We start from the raw sequence: 18,593 nt of genomic DNA on the forward strand, positions 1-18,593 counted from the left end.
ATAACATTTGTATAGAATTACTAAAAACTCTTCTGGAAATTTGCATCTCCATATTTTTCAGATGATACATCCAGCTTCTGGTTACTTTGTGATAAAGGCATAATTAGATCCTTGTTAATGTGCCTAATGTGAGAAATCTTGTGCTGTTTTTTTGTTTTGTTTTTTGTGTGTGTGTTAAATGGCATATCTGATTTAATGTTCATGCAACTATTAATAATAATGGGAAGGGGGGTGGGTTATGGGTTTATATATATATATATATATATATATATATATACACAATTGTTGTTTTTCTTGATAGATTTACAAGTGATGTTTTCAAGAATATGTATGATATTTAATTTGTACACTTGTTGAAAGATTAAAAATGAATAAAGATTTATAAAAAAATAAAATAATGATCATGCAACTCAAGATGCAACAATGATATCTACTTCTATCTTAATGAGTAACCTGATTCCCTCTTCAATGATTCAACTTCATGTTGGGTCTAGTGAGCTTCAAAAACAGACTTCCAAGTATAGTACCATACTACAGTATATCTTCACAGAATGATTGGCTCTGGTTTTCCAGTTTAAGGCAATGCACTCCTCATTTTGAATATGGGGGCATCACTGATCATGCAAAATAGAATATTAGTAGATACATGGAAAACGTTAAGATATGTTAATAATTTAACACCTATTTCAATACTTAAATCAAGCTATCAGACCCTTTGGCTAAACTCCAAGATTCAAATTGGAGGTTTTAAGGTCATCTGGAAATATTGGATGAAGGTGGGTATACGCACTTTAGATGATGTTGTTTGTTTGTTTTTTTTATAAATCTTTATTCATTTTTCATCTTACAAGTGCATAAATATTAAACAATTGACACTGAAAACATCACTTGAAATTCTATCATTTTATAATGGATATATATATATATATATATATATATATATATATATATATATATATATATATATATATATTAGTCTTTAAGCCCGTTACATTAACGGGTGCTAGAATATGTTGCCCCTTCCATTCACTGCCCTCTCTTCTCTTTCCATCTCTCTCTCTCTCTCCCATATGGCCTCTCTCCATCTCCTCCTTCCTTTTGCCTTGGTCTGGCATACCTTCCTCCTTCCCTCCAAGCTATTCTCTCCCCCTCTGCTCCCTTTCCTCATTTAACTACTTCATTGTCAGCAGCAGCATTCACAATTCATTGCTGTTGCTGGCTTCAGGTCTTTCTCTCTGGCCGGTCCTGTCTTCATGAAAACAGGAAGTAGGCAGGACCAGCCAGAGAGGAAGGTCTGAAGCCAGCAACAGCAGCGAATTGTAAACGCTGCTGCTGCCTGAAGCACCCGAGGCAGACGCTTCTCTCCCCTCCCAGCCCAACCCCCGCTGACTCTGCGACCCTCCTAGCAAGATGACTTTAATATCAAACCTCTCTCCAGCGTTGGCACTCGCTGCACTTAAAAGGCTGCTTCGGCTTTCTTCTGCCGTTGAGGCTCTCTGTTGCGTCATTGATGACGTAATCAGTGACGCGGCAAAGGGACTCAACTGCAGGAGAAAGCCCAAAGCAGCCTGTTTAACATGCAGCGAGTGCCAACGCTGGAGGGATGTTTGTACCGGTGCAGAAGCGATATGTCTCTCCCCCTCCAGTACCTGTGCAGCACTTTGTTGCGGCGCATTCTCCCATGGGGGGGGGGGTTTGCACAGTGGGAGCGGATGAGAGCGGCGATCTCCAGTTGAGGGGGGTGAGAGCGGCGATCTCCAGTTGGGGGGGGTTTGCACAGTGGGAGCGGGTGTGAGCGGCGATCTCCAGTTGGGGGGGAGGGGGGGGAGAGCGGCGATCTCCAGTTGGGGGGGGTTTGCACATGGGGAGGGGGTTGAGAGCAGCGATCTCCAGTTGGGGGGGGGGTTTGCACAGTGGGAGCCGGGTGAGAGCGACTATCTCCAGTTGGGGTTTTTTTGATTTTTTTTTTTTGTTTGTTTTAAGTTGAAAGCCGGCGCTGCAGCTCCTCTCTCGAACCTGGTGCAGTTCGAGAGAGGAGCCGGTACCATTGACAGTGAGAGGCGGGGGTGAGGAAGGCCGCTGCAGCTGTGTAATTTTTTTATTTTTATTTGAAAGCCGCCGCGAGCAAGGTGGTGACGTAAAACCCGCGCATGCGCAATCGTGTTTTCGCGACAGATCAGGGAACACATTTTTTTTAGTGCGCATGCGCGGCCTACCATTTTATTATATTAGATAGATATATATTTTAATCCCTTTCCTCCTACCCTTCCAATCTCATCCTCAATCAAATATATCACTTAAGTATTCTTACTTTTTAAACTAAACATTTAATAAATTCAAATTCCCCCCCTCCCACCCCCTCGTTTACTAATTGTACTTAGTGAAATGGTATCTGTTCATTGCAATATTTTGTCAACGGCCCCATATCTCTTTAAATTTACCATAATTTCCCTTCTGTATAGCTATCATTCTTTCCATTTTATAAATGTGACATAACGAATTCCACCAGAAGTTATAATTTAGTCTATTTCAATTTTTCCAATTACTTGTGATCTGCTGTATGGCGACTCCTGTTGTAATCATTAAAAGCTTGTTGTTTTTTGATGAAATTTGGCTCTTTGTTCTCATTGACATACCAAATCGTATCATATGATAAAGCTACATGATTCTCTAATAATAATTTGGGACCAAATTGATTTCTAAAAGGCCATGATAAAAGGACAATGGAATAATAAATGATCTAGAGTCTCAATCTCAAGATTACAATGCCAGCATCTATTAGACTTGGAGCTATTTAACTTCTGTAATCTAACTGGGGTCCAAAATATTCTATGTAAAAGGAAAAACCAAGTTTGTCTCAGATGCGGACACTGGTACATCTCATCCTCCAAGACCAAATTTGTGGCCATTGAGACGCAGTAATTTGATGCTTAATCTCAATGCTCCAAATGTTCCTAAGTCCATTTTTAGGTTTTTTTATTTACAAATCCATTTATCAATTTATGCCACTGTGCGGCCTGGTGTCCCAGAAAGTCTACCTGAAAGCATAAAAAAATATAAACTATATTGCGTATTAAGATTTTTCCATTTAGGGAACCCTGCCTGAATGGCCTGCTTCAGTTGCAACCATCTAAAGCTTTGATTTATTAAGATCATATTTATGTTGCAACTGAAAAATCAAGCAGTTTATCGTTTGGAATAACATCATCTAAAATCCTTATACCTGCTATTATCCAATGCTTCCAGATGACCTTAAATTTGCCAATTTGAATCTTGGACTTTAACCATATAGTTTGATTTGTCGATTTATAAATTGGAATAGATGTTAAATTACTGACATATCGCAGAATTTTCCATGTATCCATTAATATTCTGTTTTCAGGATGGGAGAGGGAGGGTTATATTTACAACTATAAGTTATAATGATAAGATGTACAAGTGGTTAAATCTATGTTATTGTGTTGCAATTTTTGTACACTTGATGAAAGTTTTAAAATGAATAAAGAATTACAATCTTGGCATTTTAATGCTAAGAACATGACATAAACGTAGAGGAAACATGAGTCGCCATTCCAACCACAACCAGTCTGGAGTATTATCAATGAGCTCCGGGAGGACCCAGTACATACCCTGGCGCAAAATATAGGCTTGATGATGCCTATAGAAATTTGGAAAATTTACCCCACCCTCTGCAATAGGTTTTTGTAAAGATACTAAAGCGATTCTAGGAGTTTTGCACAGCCAAACAAATTTTGTAAGAGTACTGTTTAACTTTTTATAAAAGGACCCCTTTAAAAAAAACTGGCAACAGTCCCATTTGATAATAAACCACAGGCAATATCATAATTTTAATACAGTGGTACCTCAGTTTACGAGTGCACTGGTTTGCGAGTGTTTTGCAAGATGAGCAAAACATTTGCAAAATTGGTGCCTGGAAACAGAGCATGGCTCGATTTACGAGCACACCCCCCCCCCCCCCCCCATGATCCGGCACCCCCCCGACACTTCTTACCCTCATCTGGGCACCGGCACTGGCATGTCCTGTGCTTGGTGCCAGTGCCCGATCGGCCTCTTCTGCTAGGCCTTGAGCATGCTCAGATGCTCAAGGCCTAGCAGAAGAGGAGGCCGATTTTCGGGCACTGGCACCAAGCACAGGACATGCCGGTGCCCAGATGAAGGTAAGAAGCGGCGGGGGGGGGGTGCCGGATCGTGTCGGTGGGGGGGGGTGCCGGATCGCAGGAGGGGCCTTCGGGGGGAGCAATACCGGTTCTCGTTGGGGGGAGCGCATCAAAGCGAGTTTCCATTATTTCCTATGGGGAAACTCGCTTTGATAAACGAGCATTTTGGATTACGAGCATGCTGGAACGGATTATGCTCTTAATCCAAGGTACCACTGTAGTTTCAACTCTCCCCCCACCAAGACGGATGTAATGGATTCCATTGCTCGCACATTTCTGTTACCTTCTGCAATAAAGATTTTTCATTCTCTTTCATTGTGTCTTCCAGTGTATTTTTTATCCAAATTCCTAAATATTTTATTCCACCTTCCTTCCATACAAAAGAAAATGAATCAAACAAGCCTTTTGTACAATACACGTTTAGTGGAAGAACTTCAGATTTACTCCAATTTATTTTATAACCTGAAAATTTACCAAATTTCTCAATCAATTCAAGTAAGCATGGAATGGTTGTTTCTGGATTTCTCAAATGAAGCAATATATCATCTGCATGTGCAAAGACCTTATATTCCCGATCTGAATGCGGAATACCCTGTATTAAAATTATGATATTGCCTGTGGTTTATTATCAAATGGGACTGTTGCCAGTTTTTTTTAAGGGGTCCTTTTATAAAAAGTTAAACTTTACTTGCTGAATAGCTAATAACAAGGGTTACAAAAAAATATCAAAAAGCAAATGAAAATCTAAGTGATAAGTATAGCTTGCCTTTCTTATGTTTTCAGGTGGACTTTCTGGGACACCAGGCTGCTCAGTGGTACAAATTGATATCTGGATTTATAAATAAAAAGCCAAAGATGGGTGTCTTTCATTGTGTCATATGTATAATATGGAAAGGACATTGGCCATTCAGAAAGGGAATTATAAAAGGTTTCAGGAGATTTGGGAGCCATTAGCAAAATTTTGTGACGTTTAAATAGTGTTTTCCCCTTTAAATATGCACATCTGGGAGGGGGGAGGTGGGATGATAGGTTAATGAATTTTGAATAGTTGATATGGGGTGATAATAGATATTTTATGTATGGACATGGCAATTGATAAGGGGGAGGGGGATTTAATTCTGAAATGGATGTTACAAGAATATTAGGTGTGATATTTGAGCATAAATGATGTATTTATCCCAGGACAAGCAGGCATGATATTCTCATATGTGGGTGACGTCATCTATGGAGCCCCGATGCGGAAGCATTTTCAAGCAAACTTGATTGAAGATTTAAGTTTGCTTTGCTGCTCCACGCATGCGTGCCTTCTTGCTCCACTAGGGGCGCATCCCCTCGTGGTCTCCAGTTCAAAATTTTCCGCTGAGCCTAGAAGTCGTGTTTTTCCAGGCTCTGCCCCAACTGCCTTCTAGCACCGCGATTTTCTTATTTTTTCTCGATTAAGTCGCTGTGCGCAAATTTTTTCTTCTTCAACTTGTTCCTGCTTCGTTTTTGACTGACCCGGAGGCTTCCGGGTCCCCGTGGCCGCGTGGCTACCCGAGCCGCGGCCACTTTCGATTCTATGTCCCGGCCTTTGACCGGCTTTAAAAAGTGCACCCAGTGTGAGCGGCTTCTTTCCATCAGACCCGCATCGCCGGTGCATCCTCTGCCTGGGGGCCGCTCATCCAACCGACTCCTGCCCCCAGTGTGCTACTTTCCAGAACCGGGCCCTCCGCTGAAGAAAAGCCCGCATGGCGGATCTCTTCGCCGCCGACCAACCCTCTACCTCGGCCTCGAGGTCGGCCCCGGCCTTGACCTCGGCCCCAAATACCTCGGCATCGCCTCGAGACTCGAATCCGAAGTCCTCGGGACAACAGAAAGCCTCGGCTCCGGGTAAGTCCCTTCTTTCATCTTCAGGTTCCACAACAACGAAGAAGCCAGCCTCGGGGACACCGGCGACGCATGGCGGAAGTCCCATGCTCACAGCCCCGGCGAAGCCCTCCAAGCCTTCGGGCCGTGCCTCCACCACACGGGAATACTCTGATACGAGGTTGCCCCCGGTGGAGCGCACCGAGGCAGTGGACATGCCCTCGATGCTGTCCATGCCCGTTTTCCAGGACCTACTCCGAGCGATGATCTCATCGGAGCTGTCCGCTGCAATGGCCCATCTACAACTGACCTCGACCCCGCATGTGCCAGACCAGCCTGAGCCTCGCATCGAGCCACCTCGAGGAAAAGCGCGCAAGCTTCGCCGCATCCCATCCTCCTCGACTCCTCGCCGAGACACCCGAGGCGCTCTCCCTCCACAGACCGCCGCGGGGCTAAACGTCGTGCTAAAACGACAGAAACCTCGAACCGCCGCACCTCCAAGAAGGCCCAAGGTTCCCCCACTACACAAGGCCATTCACCTACACCTCGTACGGGACCACTGAGGGTGATAGAACTATCACTCTCCAACCCGCGCATCCTCCGAACTCCCCCTCGGACCGGGGCTCCGATCCGAGGTTTCAGACTTTCACCGAGGGAGTCCGGGTCAAGGTCACCGATTCGACATCGATCGGTACCCCGAACCCCGGCATCGTCTCCAAGGGGCTCCTCGAGACGTCGGAGATCCACGACCCCGGAACACTTTCACAGTGCTTCCCCGGTCTCGGAGCGTGGATCGGAACAGGAGCCTCGATACTCGAGCGAAGCCTCCCCATCCTTCTCCACCCGACGGAGGTCTCGTTCACCGACCCCGCAAGGGGCCTCGGGAACATCCCGCCCATCCTTCTCTCGCTTTGTCCAAGACATGGGCCATGCCTTGGACTTAGACCTCCAGTCCGACTCCAGATACTCTAAAGAGTACCTAGCGGAGCTGGATATGCCATCACTGCCCAGAGAGTCCCTTCGCTTACCGCCTAACCCGGTACTCCAACAGGCCTTCTTCAGGAACCTCGAGACACCTTATATGGTCACGGCAGTACCCTCCAAAATGGAGGCTAAGTACCGTACAGTACCCTTCCCGGGATTTGAACAACCGCAGCTCTCCCACCAGTCACTGTTAGTAGAATCCTCCTTGAAGAAGGCTCACCCCTCCAGGGTCTCAGCGGCGGTCCCCCCAGGCCGAGAGGGCCGAACCCTAGACAAGTTCGGCAGGAGACTATATCAGAATGCGATGATGGCCTCTAGGGTGCAAAGCTACACTTTCACCTTCACATCCTATCTCAAACACCCTCATTGGACTACTGAGAGTCTTTGAGACTGACTTACCGGCCTCCCGCCAAGGAGCGTTTAGCCTGCTTGCAGAGTCCCTCTCCAACCTACGCCTCCATCTATTCCACGCGGCCCACGCGGCTTCGAACTCTCCTCCAGAGGCAGCCTTCGCTATCGCCATGCGCCGACTAGCTTGGTTGCGCCTGGTCGACATGGACCCCAACTTACAGGACCGGTTGGCTAACCTCCCCTGCGTGGGTAAAGAACTGTTCGATGACACTATCGAGGCGGCTACAAAACGCCTCTCCGAACACGAATGCTCGTTTGCCTCCCTCATGCGGCAAAAGCCTAAACCGCCCACGTCCAGGCCGTTCAGGGCCCTTCCGCGCCGCTACCCACAAAAATCCACTCCTGCCTTCTCGCGGCCTCCACCCAGGCGCCCGCAAGCCCACCATCGGGCCCTGCCCAAGTCCCAACCGCCTGCGACTACCAAACCGTCCTCGTCCTTTTGACGGGATACGCGGAAGGGGGCGGGCCCCCTCCGCCGTAGTCCCAGGCCTCCTTCCCATCGGGGGTCGCCTCAAAGCCTTTTACCCTCGCTGGGAACAAGTCACGTTGGACGCATGGGTCCTTGGCGTGATCTCATCAGGATACTCTCTCAACTTTCGGGCCATTCCTCCAGACAACCCCCCAAGGAAGTACCCTCCCAACCGGACACAGCTACCCCTACTCCTCTCCGAAGCTCGAGATCTGCTTCACCTGAGAGCAGTGGAGGAGGTTCCCCCCGGCTAACGGGGGAAGGGCTTCTACTCCCGTTACTTCCTGGTACCGAAAAAAACGGAAGACCTTCGCCCAATACTAGACTTGAGACGCCTCAACAAATTTCTGGTACGGGAAAAATTTTGGATGCTTTCCCTACCAACCCTCTACCCCCTGATCGACGAGGGCGACTGGCTCTGCTCCCTCGATCTGAAAGAGGCGTACACACATGTTCCAGTGCACCCCGCTCACCGCAAGTTCTTGCATTTTCAGGTGGGAGACCTGCACCTGCAATACCGAGTCCTACCCTTCGGCCTAGCATCGTCACCTCGGGTCTTCACCAAGTGCCTCGTGGTAGTCGCAGCTACCTTATGCTCCCAAGGTCTTCATGTTTTCCCCTACCTGGACGACTGGCTGATCAAAGCCCCGTCCAGGGGAGGGGTTATCTCAGCGACCCAACAGACTATTATCTACCTACAGAGTCTGGGGTTCGAGATAAACTTCCCAAAATCCCAACTACGCCCCTCGCAGTCCCTGCAATTCATCGGGGCCACGCTGGACACGGTTCGCCTCCGTTCCTTCCTCCCCCCTCCGCGTCTAGAGGCGTTAGTAAGTCTGAGCCGAAGGATCTCACTGATGACCTCGGTATCAGCTCGACAGATGATGACTTTCCTGGGCCACATGGCCTCCACCGTCCATGTCACACTCTTCGCCCGTCTCCATCTGAGAATCCCTCAATGGACCCTGGCCTCTCAATGGCGTCAAGACCGGGACCCGATCGATTGTCCCATGACAGTGACTCCTTCTTTGCAACGATCGCTCCGCTGGTGGGACGACTCTTCAAATCTTTCCAAAGGTTTGCTCTTCCTCGCCCTTCCTCACAACAAGGTACTCACCACGGACTCGTCGGAGTACGCTTGGGGAGCCCACCTGGACGGCCTCCGCACTCAGGGGATGTGGTCAGCAGAAGACCGCCACTGTCACATCAACGTGCTAGAGCTCCGGGCCATCTATCTCGCAGCTGTAGCTTTTCAACATCTGCTTCACGACCGGGTGGTCCTCGTCCGAACCGACAACCAGGTAGCAATGTACTACGTAAACAAACAAGGGGGGACAGGGTCTTGGTCCCTCTGTCGGGAAGCCATGCGCCTCTGGAAATGAGCAATCTCCAACACCACCTTCCTTCGAGCGGTGTACATACAAGGAGAACAAAACTGTCTGGCGGACAGACTCAGCCGCCTCCTCCAGCCACACGATTGGTCACTGCACTCTCTCACCCTACGACAGGTGTTCGAAAAGTGGGGGACGCCGTAAGTAGATCTGTTCACATCCCCCCACAACCACAAACTGCCTCTCTTCTGCTCCCGGATACACTCCCCGGACCGACTCGAGGCCGACTGGGAGGGAAGGTTTCTGTACGCGTTTCCACCGTTTCCCCTGATCCTGCGGACACTGGTCCACCTGAAAGCCACCATGATCCTGATTGCTCCTCACTGGCCACACCAGCCTTGGTTTCCCCTTCTATTTCAACTCAGTGTCAGAGATCCACTGCCTCTGCCTCGGTTTCCCTGTCTACTATCACAGAGTCAGGGTTCGCTGTTACATCCCAATCTTCAATCTCTTCATCTGAATGCTTGGTTTCTTTCCCCCTGACTTCTCTCCCTGTGTCTCAATCAGTCAAGGAGATATTGGAGGCCTCTAGAAAGACCTCGACGAGAACCTGCTATTCTCAAAAATGGACCAGATTCTCAGCCTGGTGCTCCTCTCACAGCCAGGACCCGGTGTTGGTCCCCGTCCCTCTGGTCCTTGACTATTTACTTCAATTATCTCACTCCGGCCTAAAGACCAACTCCTTCCAGCACATCTCAGTGCGATTGCGGCCTTTCATCAGCCCCTGGAAGGAAAAGCCCTCTCGCTCCACCCCTTAGTCTCTCGCTTCATGAAGGGTCTTCTGAATGTCCACCCTCCCCCTCAAACCCCCTCCGGAGGTTTGGGACCTTAACGTGGTTCTGGCTCAACTAATGAAACCTCCATTTGAGCCCCTAGACAAATGCCATCCTAAATTCCTCACGTGGAAGGTGATTTTCCTGCTTGCTCTCATTTCTGCACGGCGAGTCAGTGAGCTACAGGCTCTGGTAGCAGACCCACCCTTCACTGTTTTCCACCATGACAAGGTAGTACTCCGCACACATCCAAAGTTCCTGCCTAAAGTAGTGTCTGATTTTCACCTCAATCAGTCCATCGTCTTGCCCGTGTTTTTTCCCAAGCCCCACTCTCACCCCGGAGAGGTGGCACTTCACACTCTTGACTGTAAGAGAGCGTTGGCCTTTTACCTCCAACGCACTCAACCACACCGGAAAGTCCCTCAATTATTTTTGTCCTTCGACCCAAACCGATTAGGCCACCCAGTTTCCAAACGCACCTTGTCCAACTGGTTGGCCGATTGCATCACCTTTTGCTACGCTCAGGCTGGTCTCGCGCTGCATGGTCGAGTAATGGGACACAAGGTCCGAGCGATGGCAGCCTCCGTAGCGTTCCTCAGGTCCACACCTATTGAGGAAATCTGCAAGGCTGCCACGTGGTCTTCGGTTCATACCTTTACCTCCCACTACTGTCTGGACTCACTGTCCAGAAGCGATGGCCGGTTCGGCCAATCGGTATTGCGAAATCTATTTGCTTAAATTGCCAACTTCCTTCCATCCCTTTTCAGTTAGCTTGGAGGTCACCCACATGTGAGAATATCATGCCTGCTTGTCCTGGGATAAAGCACAGTTACTTACCGTAACAGGTGTTATCCAGGGACAGCAGGCATATATTCTCACAACCCGCCCACCTCCCCGAGGTTGGCTTCTTTGCTAGTTAAGTGAACTGGAGACCACGAGGGGATGCGCCCCTAGTGGAGCAGGAAGGCACGCATGCGTGGAGCAGCAGAGCAAACTTAAATCTTCAATCAAGTTTGCTTGAAAATGCTTCCGCATCGGGGCTCCGTAGATGACGTCACCCACATGTGAGAATATATGCCTGCTGTCCCTGGATAACACCTGTTACGGTAAGTAACTGTGCTTTATTGTTGCACTTATTGTAAGTATTGAAATTAATAAAGAATTGGAAAAAAAACTAAAGACGGGGCTTCGGGACTTTTGGAGTATTGAGATTAAGCATCAAATTAATGCATCTCAGTGGCCACAAATTTGGTCTTGGAGGATGAAATGTACAGTGTCTGCATCTATGAGACAAACTTGGTTTCTTTCTATTACATAGAGCATTTTGGACCCCGGTACATTTACAGAAGTTAGATGGCTCTAAATCTAATAGATATTGGCACTGTCATCTCAAAGCTGGGACATTAGATCATTTATTCTATTGTCCATTGATTCTTCCTTTTTGGAAATCAATATGGGATCAAATAAATTGTATGTTGGAAAATCCAGTGGCATTGTCCTATGATACTGTGTTTGGCATGTCAATGAGGGCTAAGAGCCAAATATCAGCTTCTACTTATGACAGGGGTTGCCATACAACAGATCACGAGTAACTGGAAAAACTGGAAGAGACTTAATTACAGTTTTTGGTGGAACTCATTATGTCTCATTTATAAAATGGAAAGTACAATAGCTGTACAGAAGGGGATTTTTAGGAGATTTGGGAGCCATTAACAAAATATTGTAATGATAGAATATTTCTTTTCTTCTTAAAAATGCACAGCCAAGATGAGGGAGGGAAGGGGTGTTTTGTGGTGTTTTGTTGTTTTTTGAACATTAAATAAAGTATATAGGATTAAGGTTTATGATAGGGTTTTCTTGAATTTAAAGAATGTAATTAAGTAGAGGGGAGGGGGGATAAATTCTGATTCTGAGTTTTAACGGCATATTAAGTATTGTATTTGTGTTTAAAATGCTATAAATTCTGTTACACATATTGTAAGTATTAAAAATGAATAAAGAATTGGAGAAGAAAAAATAGTACATTTTATATTTTGGGCTATTTTTATTTGCGCCTGCAATATAATCTCCATGCTGTGTAGCTTAGTTGAAGTGGGCTGCTCAGTTTTGCACTGATTATTGCCTTTTTCTTTGCAGTTAAGAATACAGAGACTGCGAGTACAGAAAAATCAAAGGACTCCGTGAGCACAGAGAAATCAAAGGACAAAAAGTAAGCCTGAAGGCTGGAAATGGAGCAGTGTATTATGAAATGTGTGTCTCTGGTTTTTAAAATGATTAGAAAGTTGAAACACATCTTGATTTTAATTTTAGTTTTAAATTCTTTATTCATCTTGATTTTAAAAAGTTTGACAGCAACTCGAGGGGAAGGGATAGGGACTTGTATACCACCTTTATCCTAGGACAAGCAGGCAGGTATTCTCACTAGTGGGTGACGTGATACAACGGAGCCCCGATGCGGACGCCTCACAAGCAGTCTTGCTTGAAGAAACTCGAAGCATGCGCGAGTGCCTTCCCGCCCAGCGTAGGGCGCGTCTCCTCAGTTCTTACTTTTCCGCGGAGCCAAGAAGTCCGTCTTCAACTCTCTGTGAGAAGTTAGTTCACTTGCGCCTTCTTAAAGTCCGTGGTTTTGGGTTCTTTTACTCGGAATCGTTGCTTTTCGTTGTGCTTTCTTGTTTTTTCAAAAAAAAAAAAAAAAAATTTCCTCCATCCGTTTGACCGGGCAGGCTGCGTGGCCGCAGCCCCGCGGCTTCGATCTTGCGGTGGAGCTTTTCCGGCCTATGTCCCGGCCTATTACCGGTATTAAAAAGTGTGCCAAGTGCCAGCGCGCAATGTTCGCTCACCGACCCTCATCGATGCTGTCTTCGGTGTCTCGGGCCTCAACACCTTCCGAAATCGTGCGGGCCTTGCTCCACACTCACAGCACATGCTTTCAAGTGTTGTTGCTTCTTGTTGGAGTTGCTGTTCAGCATGGAGTCTTCAATGGAGCCGTCTTCATCGAAGGGTGCTTCGCCTTTGACATCAGCCGCTGCTCTTCAGCCTTCCACATCTGTGGCCCCGAGCATCCTCAAGCCTGCTTCGTTTATGCCAGCTCAGCCTTCGGTGCCAGCCTTCCTCCGTCTCCTCAGGTCAGGTAGCACAGCAGCCCATACCCCCGGTAGTGCTAAAAGTGCCCAAGGCTTCTAAGCCCAAACACTCTCACACTGCCTCTAAGGAGCGCGAGGCCCATGCAGGTGGTCCCATTGCTGATGCGGATCCATCCTTGCCGGCTTCGTTCCAGACCTTGCTTGAGAATCAATTCATTGAGCTCTTTACCACCATGGGGCCAAGCTTCGCTCTCAAATCCAGCCTGGGCACGCGGAGGCCTCCCGCGAGATCGAGCCACCTCCAGTGCCTCAGCGATACACACACACTCTACAGGGAGCAGAGTCTCTGCGAGTGTCTGGTCTGGCATCGATGCATGCATCGCAAGGAGCAGAGTTTTTGCCCATGTCTCCGTTGGAACCGATTCACTCAATGCAAGGAGTAGAGTCTTTGCGAGTGCCTCCATTGGAACCGATTCCCTCGATGCAAGGAGTAGAGTCTTTGCGGGTGCCTCCATTGGAGCCGATCCACTCGATGCAAGGGCTCGAGTCTTTGCGAGTGCCTCGAGGTGCTTCCAGCCAACCACCTCCTGTTTCGATCAACTGCTTCCAGTCCCATCCACTCACTGAGGGCCTCATCGAAGACTCACTCGCCTCGTGTGTCGAGGCCTGGTTCTAGACACAGCTCGCATCATCGATCGAGACATTCTTTGAGGCACTCATCCAGGCATGCCTTTCCTCATCGGAAGCAGCCTTTTCGTCAGTATTCCCCACCGGCTACTTCGCCTCCCCTACTACCGGAGCTCAAAGACACGATGGGGTCTTTCTCGCCTTCTCGATCACCGTCCTCATTGGATCCAGAGGCCTCGACGTCCTCAAGTCCTTCTCGAGGCCCTGCTTTGGCTGACCAGCTGTCCTACTCCTCCTTTCTTCGGCAGATGGCTGCTGATTTGGACATTCAACTGGACACAGGTTCCAAATTCTCGAAGGAGTATCTGGAGACTATACATCTCCCTCAACCACCTGCTGAATCCCTCAAGCTTCCTCTTCATAAGCTGCTGGATCAGACCTTTGTTAGTTGTCTTTAAATACCCTATTCCATCCCTGCTGTGCCGGGCAAATTGGATACCAGGTACCGCACGGTCCACTATAAGGGATTTCATGGTGCCCAACTCCCATCAGTCCCTCTTGGTGAAGTCCTCATTGAAGCGGTCTCATCCCTCCCAGGTGTATGCCACCGTTCCACCTGGCAGGGAGGGCAAGACCATGGACAGGTTTGGCAGAAAAATTTACCAGAACTCCATGATGACATCCAGGGTTCTTAATTACATCTTTCACTTCATCACCTATTTTGAATTTTTCCTGTCTGTCCTTCAAAAATTCATGCCATATTTGGACTCCCGAGCACAGTTTTTGAGTACCAGAAGGTTCTGGCTTCATTGTCCCAACTCCAGTTGCAGATTATGCAGTCTTCCTACGATGCCTTTGAGTTGTCTGCTCGGCTACTGCGTGCTCGGTGGCCATGCGCCGGCTGGCGTGGCTCAGGACCATCGACATGGACCCCAATCTTCAGGACAGGCTGGCCAACGTCCCATGTGTTGGTACTGACCTCTTTGAGTCCATTGAGGCGGCGACCAAAAAGCTCTCAGACCACGAGAAGTCTTTCCAATCCATTCTTCGTCCGAAGCCCAAGCCTGCTCCTCCTCATCCATCACGTCCACCGTTGATCTACCAGCGGCGTTTCCCGCCTAAACAGTACTCGATGATGGCTTCTCGAGTACTGAATTATAGTTTTCATTTTGCGACCTACTTTGAGTTTTTTCTCTCCATTCTACAAAAGTTTTTGCCATATCTAGACTCTCAGGCTCGCTTCGAGTACTCGGAAGTCCTGGCGTCGTTGTCCCTACTCCGCCTGCAGATGATGCAATCGTCTTACGACGCTTTTGAACTCTCGGCCAGAGTTGCTGCTTGTTCAGTGGTGGCTCCTGACCCGAATCTCCAGGACAGGCTGACGAACGTTCCCTGTGCGGGAGCAGACCTTTTCGACGAGTCCATCGAGGCAGCGACGGAGAAGCTTCTCGAAACATGAAAAGTCTTTTCAGTCTATTCTCCGCCAGAAGCCCCAGCCTGCTATTGCTCGTCCGTCTTGCCCACCTATGATCTATCAGAGGCGCTACCCGCCGAAGCAGGCGCCCACCATCCGTCAGCACCAGAAGAAGCCTCAACAAAAGCCTTAGCCTTCTGCTGTCCCCAAGGCTCCTCAGCCTTTTTGACTGTCTCGTAGGGAGCATAACTTCTATCGTTCTGCCCTCCCTGTTTTTTCCCATCGGAGGTCGTCTCCATCATTTTTACCATCGATGGACGACTATTACCACCGACCTCTGGGTCCTTTCTATCATAAGAGAGGGATACTCTCCTTCAGTTCCATCAAGTTCCTCCAGAACATCCTCCAAGAGAGTATTCTTCCAACTTAACCCAGACCGCCTTTCTTCTTCAGGAAGCTTAGGCTTTGTTCCGGCTTCGTGCCGTCGAGCCGGTCCCTGTGGACCAACGGAACAAGGGTTTTTACTCCCGGTACTTCCTTGTTCCGAAGAAGATGGGCGACCTGCGTACTATTTTGGACCTCAGGGTGCTAAACAAGTTTCTGGTCAGGGAGAAATTTTGCATGTTGACCCTGGCTTCTCTCTATCCCCTCCTTAAGCAGAACGATTGGTTATGCTCTCTGGATCTCAAGGAGGCCTACACTCATATTCCCATCCATCCAGCCTCCCGTCAATACCTCAGATTTCGGGTGGGACATCTTCATCTTCAATACAGAGTGCTCCCTTTCGGCCTAGCTTAGTCACCCAGAGTCTTCACCAAGTGCCTGGTTGTGGTGGCCGCAGCACTCAGTAACCATGGTCTTCAGGTGTTTCCCTACCTCGACGACTGGCTCATCAAGGATTCCACGTCTCAGGGTGTCGTCCAGGCAACCCAGAGGACGATCTGGTTCCTGCAGAATCTGGGATTCAAGTTCAACTTTCCCAAATCCCATCTACAACCTTCCCAGACTCTTCCCTTCATCGGAGCTGTTCTGGATACTATTCAGCTCAGAGCATTCCTTCCTGCTCAACGCCTGGAGGCTCTTCTTCATCTTTGTCACTCGGTCTCCTCTCGCCTGTCCATCTCAGCGAGACACATGATGGTGGTTCTGGCCACATAGCCTCTACAGTTCACGTGACTCCTTTTGCCAGACTTCACCTGCGGATTCCTCAGTGGACCCTGGCGTCTCAATGGTCGCAGATCTCCGACCCTCTGACTCGACACATTCAGGTCACTCCTGCTCTGCTACAGTCGCTTCGCTGGTGGGTGCTCTCTTCCAATCTCTCAAGAGATTTGCTGTTTCACATGCCTCCCCATCAGAAGGTCCTCAATACCGACTCCTCGAACTATGCTTGGGGGGGGCTCATCTGGACGGTCTTAGCACCCAGGGCTATTAGACGAGTGCGGATCGTCTGTGCCATATCAATCTACTGGAACTCAGGGCGATTTTCCATGCTCTCACTGCTTTTCAGCATCTGCTTCACGACATGGTGGTCCTCATTCGCACGGACAATCAGGTCGCCATGTACTATGTCAACAAACAGGGAGGCACGGAATCGGCCTCCCTCTGTCAGGAAGCTCTGAAAATTTGGGATTGGGCGATTCGCCACAACACCTTCCTCAAAGCTGTCTACGTTCAGGGGGCGGACAATGCCTTGGCGGACAACTTGAGGAGTCTTCTGCAGCCTCACGAGTGGACTCTTCATTCCAAGCCCCTTCATCACATCTTCTGCCTGTGGGGAATGCCGCAGATAGACCTCTTTGCAGCTCCCTACAACTTCAAACTGCCTCAGTTCTGCTCCAGGATCTACACTCCTCATCATCTCGAGGCAGATGCTTTTCTTCTGGACTGGGGGAATCTCTTTCTGTATGCGTTTCCTCTGTTTCCTCTCATTCAAAACACTCTGGTCAAGCTCAGGTCCGACCGGGCCACCATGATTCTGATTGCTCATCGGTGGCCCAGGCAACCTTGGTACTCCCTTCTTCTGCAACTCAGCAGCAGGGAGCCTTTCCTTCTGCCAGTGTTTCCATCTCTGCTTACGCAGCATCAGGGATCTCTGCTTCATCCCAACCTGCAGTCGCTACACCTGACAGCTTGGTTCCTCTCAGCGTAACTCCCCTTCAGTTTTCACCAGCTGTGCGGGATGTTTTGGAAGCTTCATGGAAGCCTGATACTAGACAATGCTATTCCCAGAAATGGACTAGATTCTCTACTTGGTGTGTTTCTCAGCACAAGGAGCCTCAACATGCCCCCTTGTCCTCTGTTTTGGACTATCTTTTGCACCTGGCTCAATCTGGCCTCAAGTCTATATCGATCAGAGTCCATCTTAGTGCAATTGCTGCTTTCCACCAGCCTCTTCAAGGGAAACCTCTTTCTGCACATCCTGTGGTTTCCAAATTCATGAAAGGACTTTTCCATGTAAATCCTCCCCTCAAACCGCCTCCAGTGGTTTGGGACCTCAGTGTCGTTCTTTCTCAGCTTATGAAGCCTCCATTTGAACCTCTTAACAAGGCTCCTCTGAAATTTCTCACTTGGAAAGTGGTGCTTCTCATTGGCCTCACTTCTGCCCGTCGAGTGAGTGAACTAAGAGCATTGGTTGCGGATCCTTCCCACCCATCCCAAATTCCTCCCCAAGGTGGTCTCGGAATTTCATCTGAATCAATCCATTGGTCTTCCTGTGTTTTTTCCGAAGCTGCATTCTCATCCTGGAGAATCAGCTCTTCACACTCTGGACTGTAAGCGTGCTTTAGCTTTCTACCTGGAACGCACCAAGCCTCACAGGACTGCTCCTCAACTTTTCATCTCCTTCAATCCGAACAAGTTGGGATGCCTTATCTCTAAGCGCACCATCTCCAACTGGATGGCGGCTTGTATCTCTTTCTGCTATGCCCAGGCTGGATTACCCCTTCACAGTAAAGTCACAGCCCATAAGGTCAGAGCAATGGCAGCCTCTGTAGCTTTCCTCAGATCGGCATCGATTGAGGAGATTTGTAAAGCTGCCACTTGGTCCTCGGTTCATACCTTCACCTCACACTATTGTCTGGATACCTTCTCCAGACGGGATGGACAGTTTGGCCAAACAGTGTTACAAAATTTATTCTCCTAAGTTGCCAACTCTCCCTCCATCCGATTGTGGTTAGCTTGGAGGTCACCCACTAGTGAGAATACTTGCCTGCTTGTCCTGGGATAAAGCAATGTTACTTACGGTAACAGTTGTTATCCAGGGACAGCAGGCAGCTATTCTCACGTCCCACCCACCTCCCCTGGGTTGGCTTCTCTGCTAGCTATCTGAACTGAGGAGACACGCCCGGTGCATCGGGCGGGAAGGCACTCGCGCATGCGCGGTGTGGGCAACTCGAAACTTCTAAAAGTTTCTACT

At 48.6% G+C, this 18,593-nt stretch overlaps 1 protein-coding gene across 4 annotated transcripts in view; it reads left to right on the top strand.

Moving 5' to 3' along the window:
* AURKA (aurora kinase A) overlaps positions 1-18,593 on the top strand; it is a 71,142-nt gene that overhangs the window by 16,529 nt on the left and 36,020 nt on the right. For all 4 annotated transcript variants that reach the window (XM_033914076.1, XM_033914075.1, XM_033914072.1 and 1 more), the window contains one exon: positions 12,188-12,260. In XM_033914076.1, coding sequence (XP_033769967.1) covers positions 12,188-12,260 — 73 coding nt within the window. The remainder of the gene's footprint in view (positions 1-12,187; positions 12,261-18,593) is intronic.

The sequence above is a fragment of the Geotrypetes seraphini genome, chromosome 11, assembly GCF_902459505.1.
Source record: "Geotrypetes seraphini chromosome 11, aGeoSer1.1, whole genome shotgun sequence".
NCBI classification, from domain to species: domain Eukaryota; kingdom Metazoa; phylum Chordata; class Amphibia; order Gymnophiona; family Dermophiidae; genus Geotrypetes; species Geotrypetes seraphini.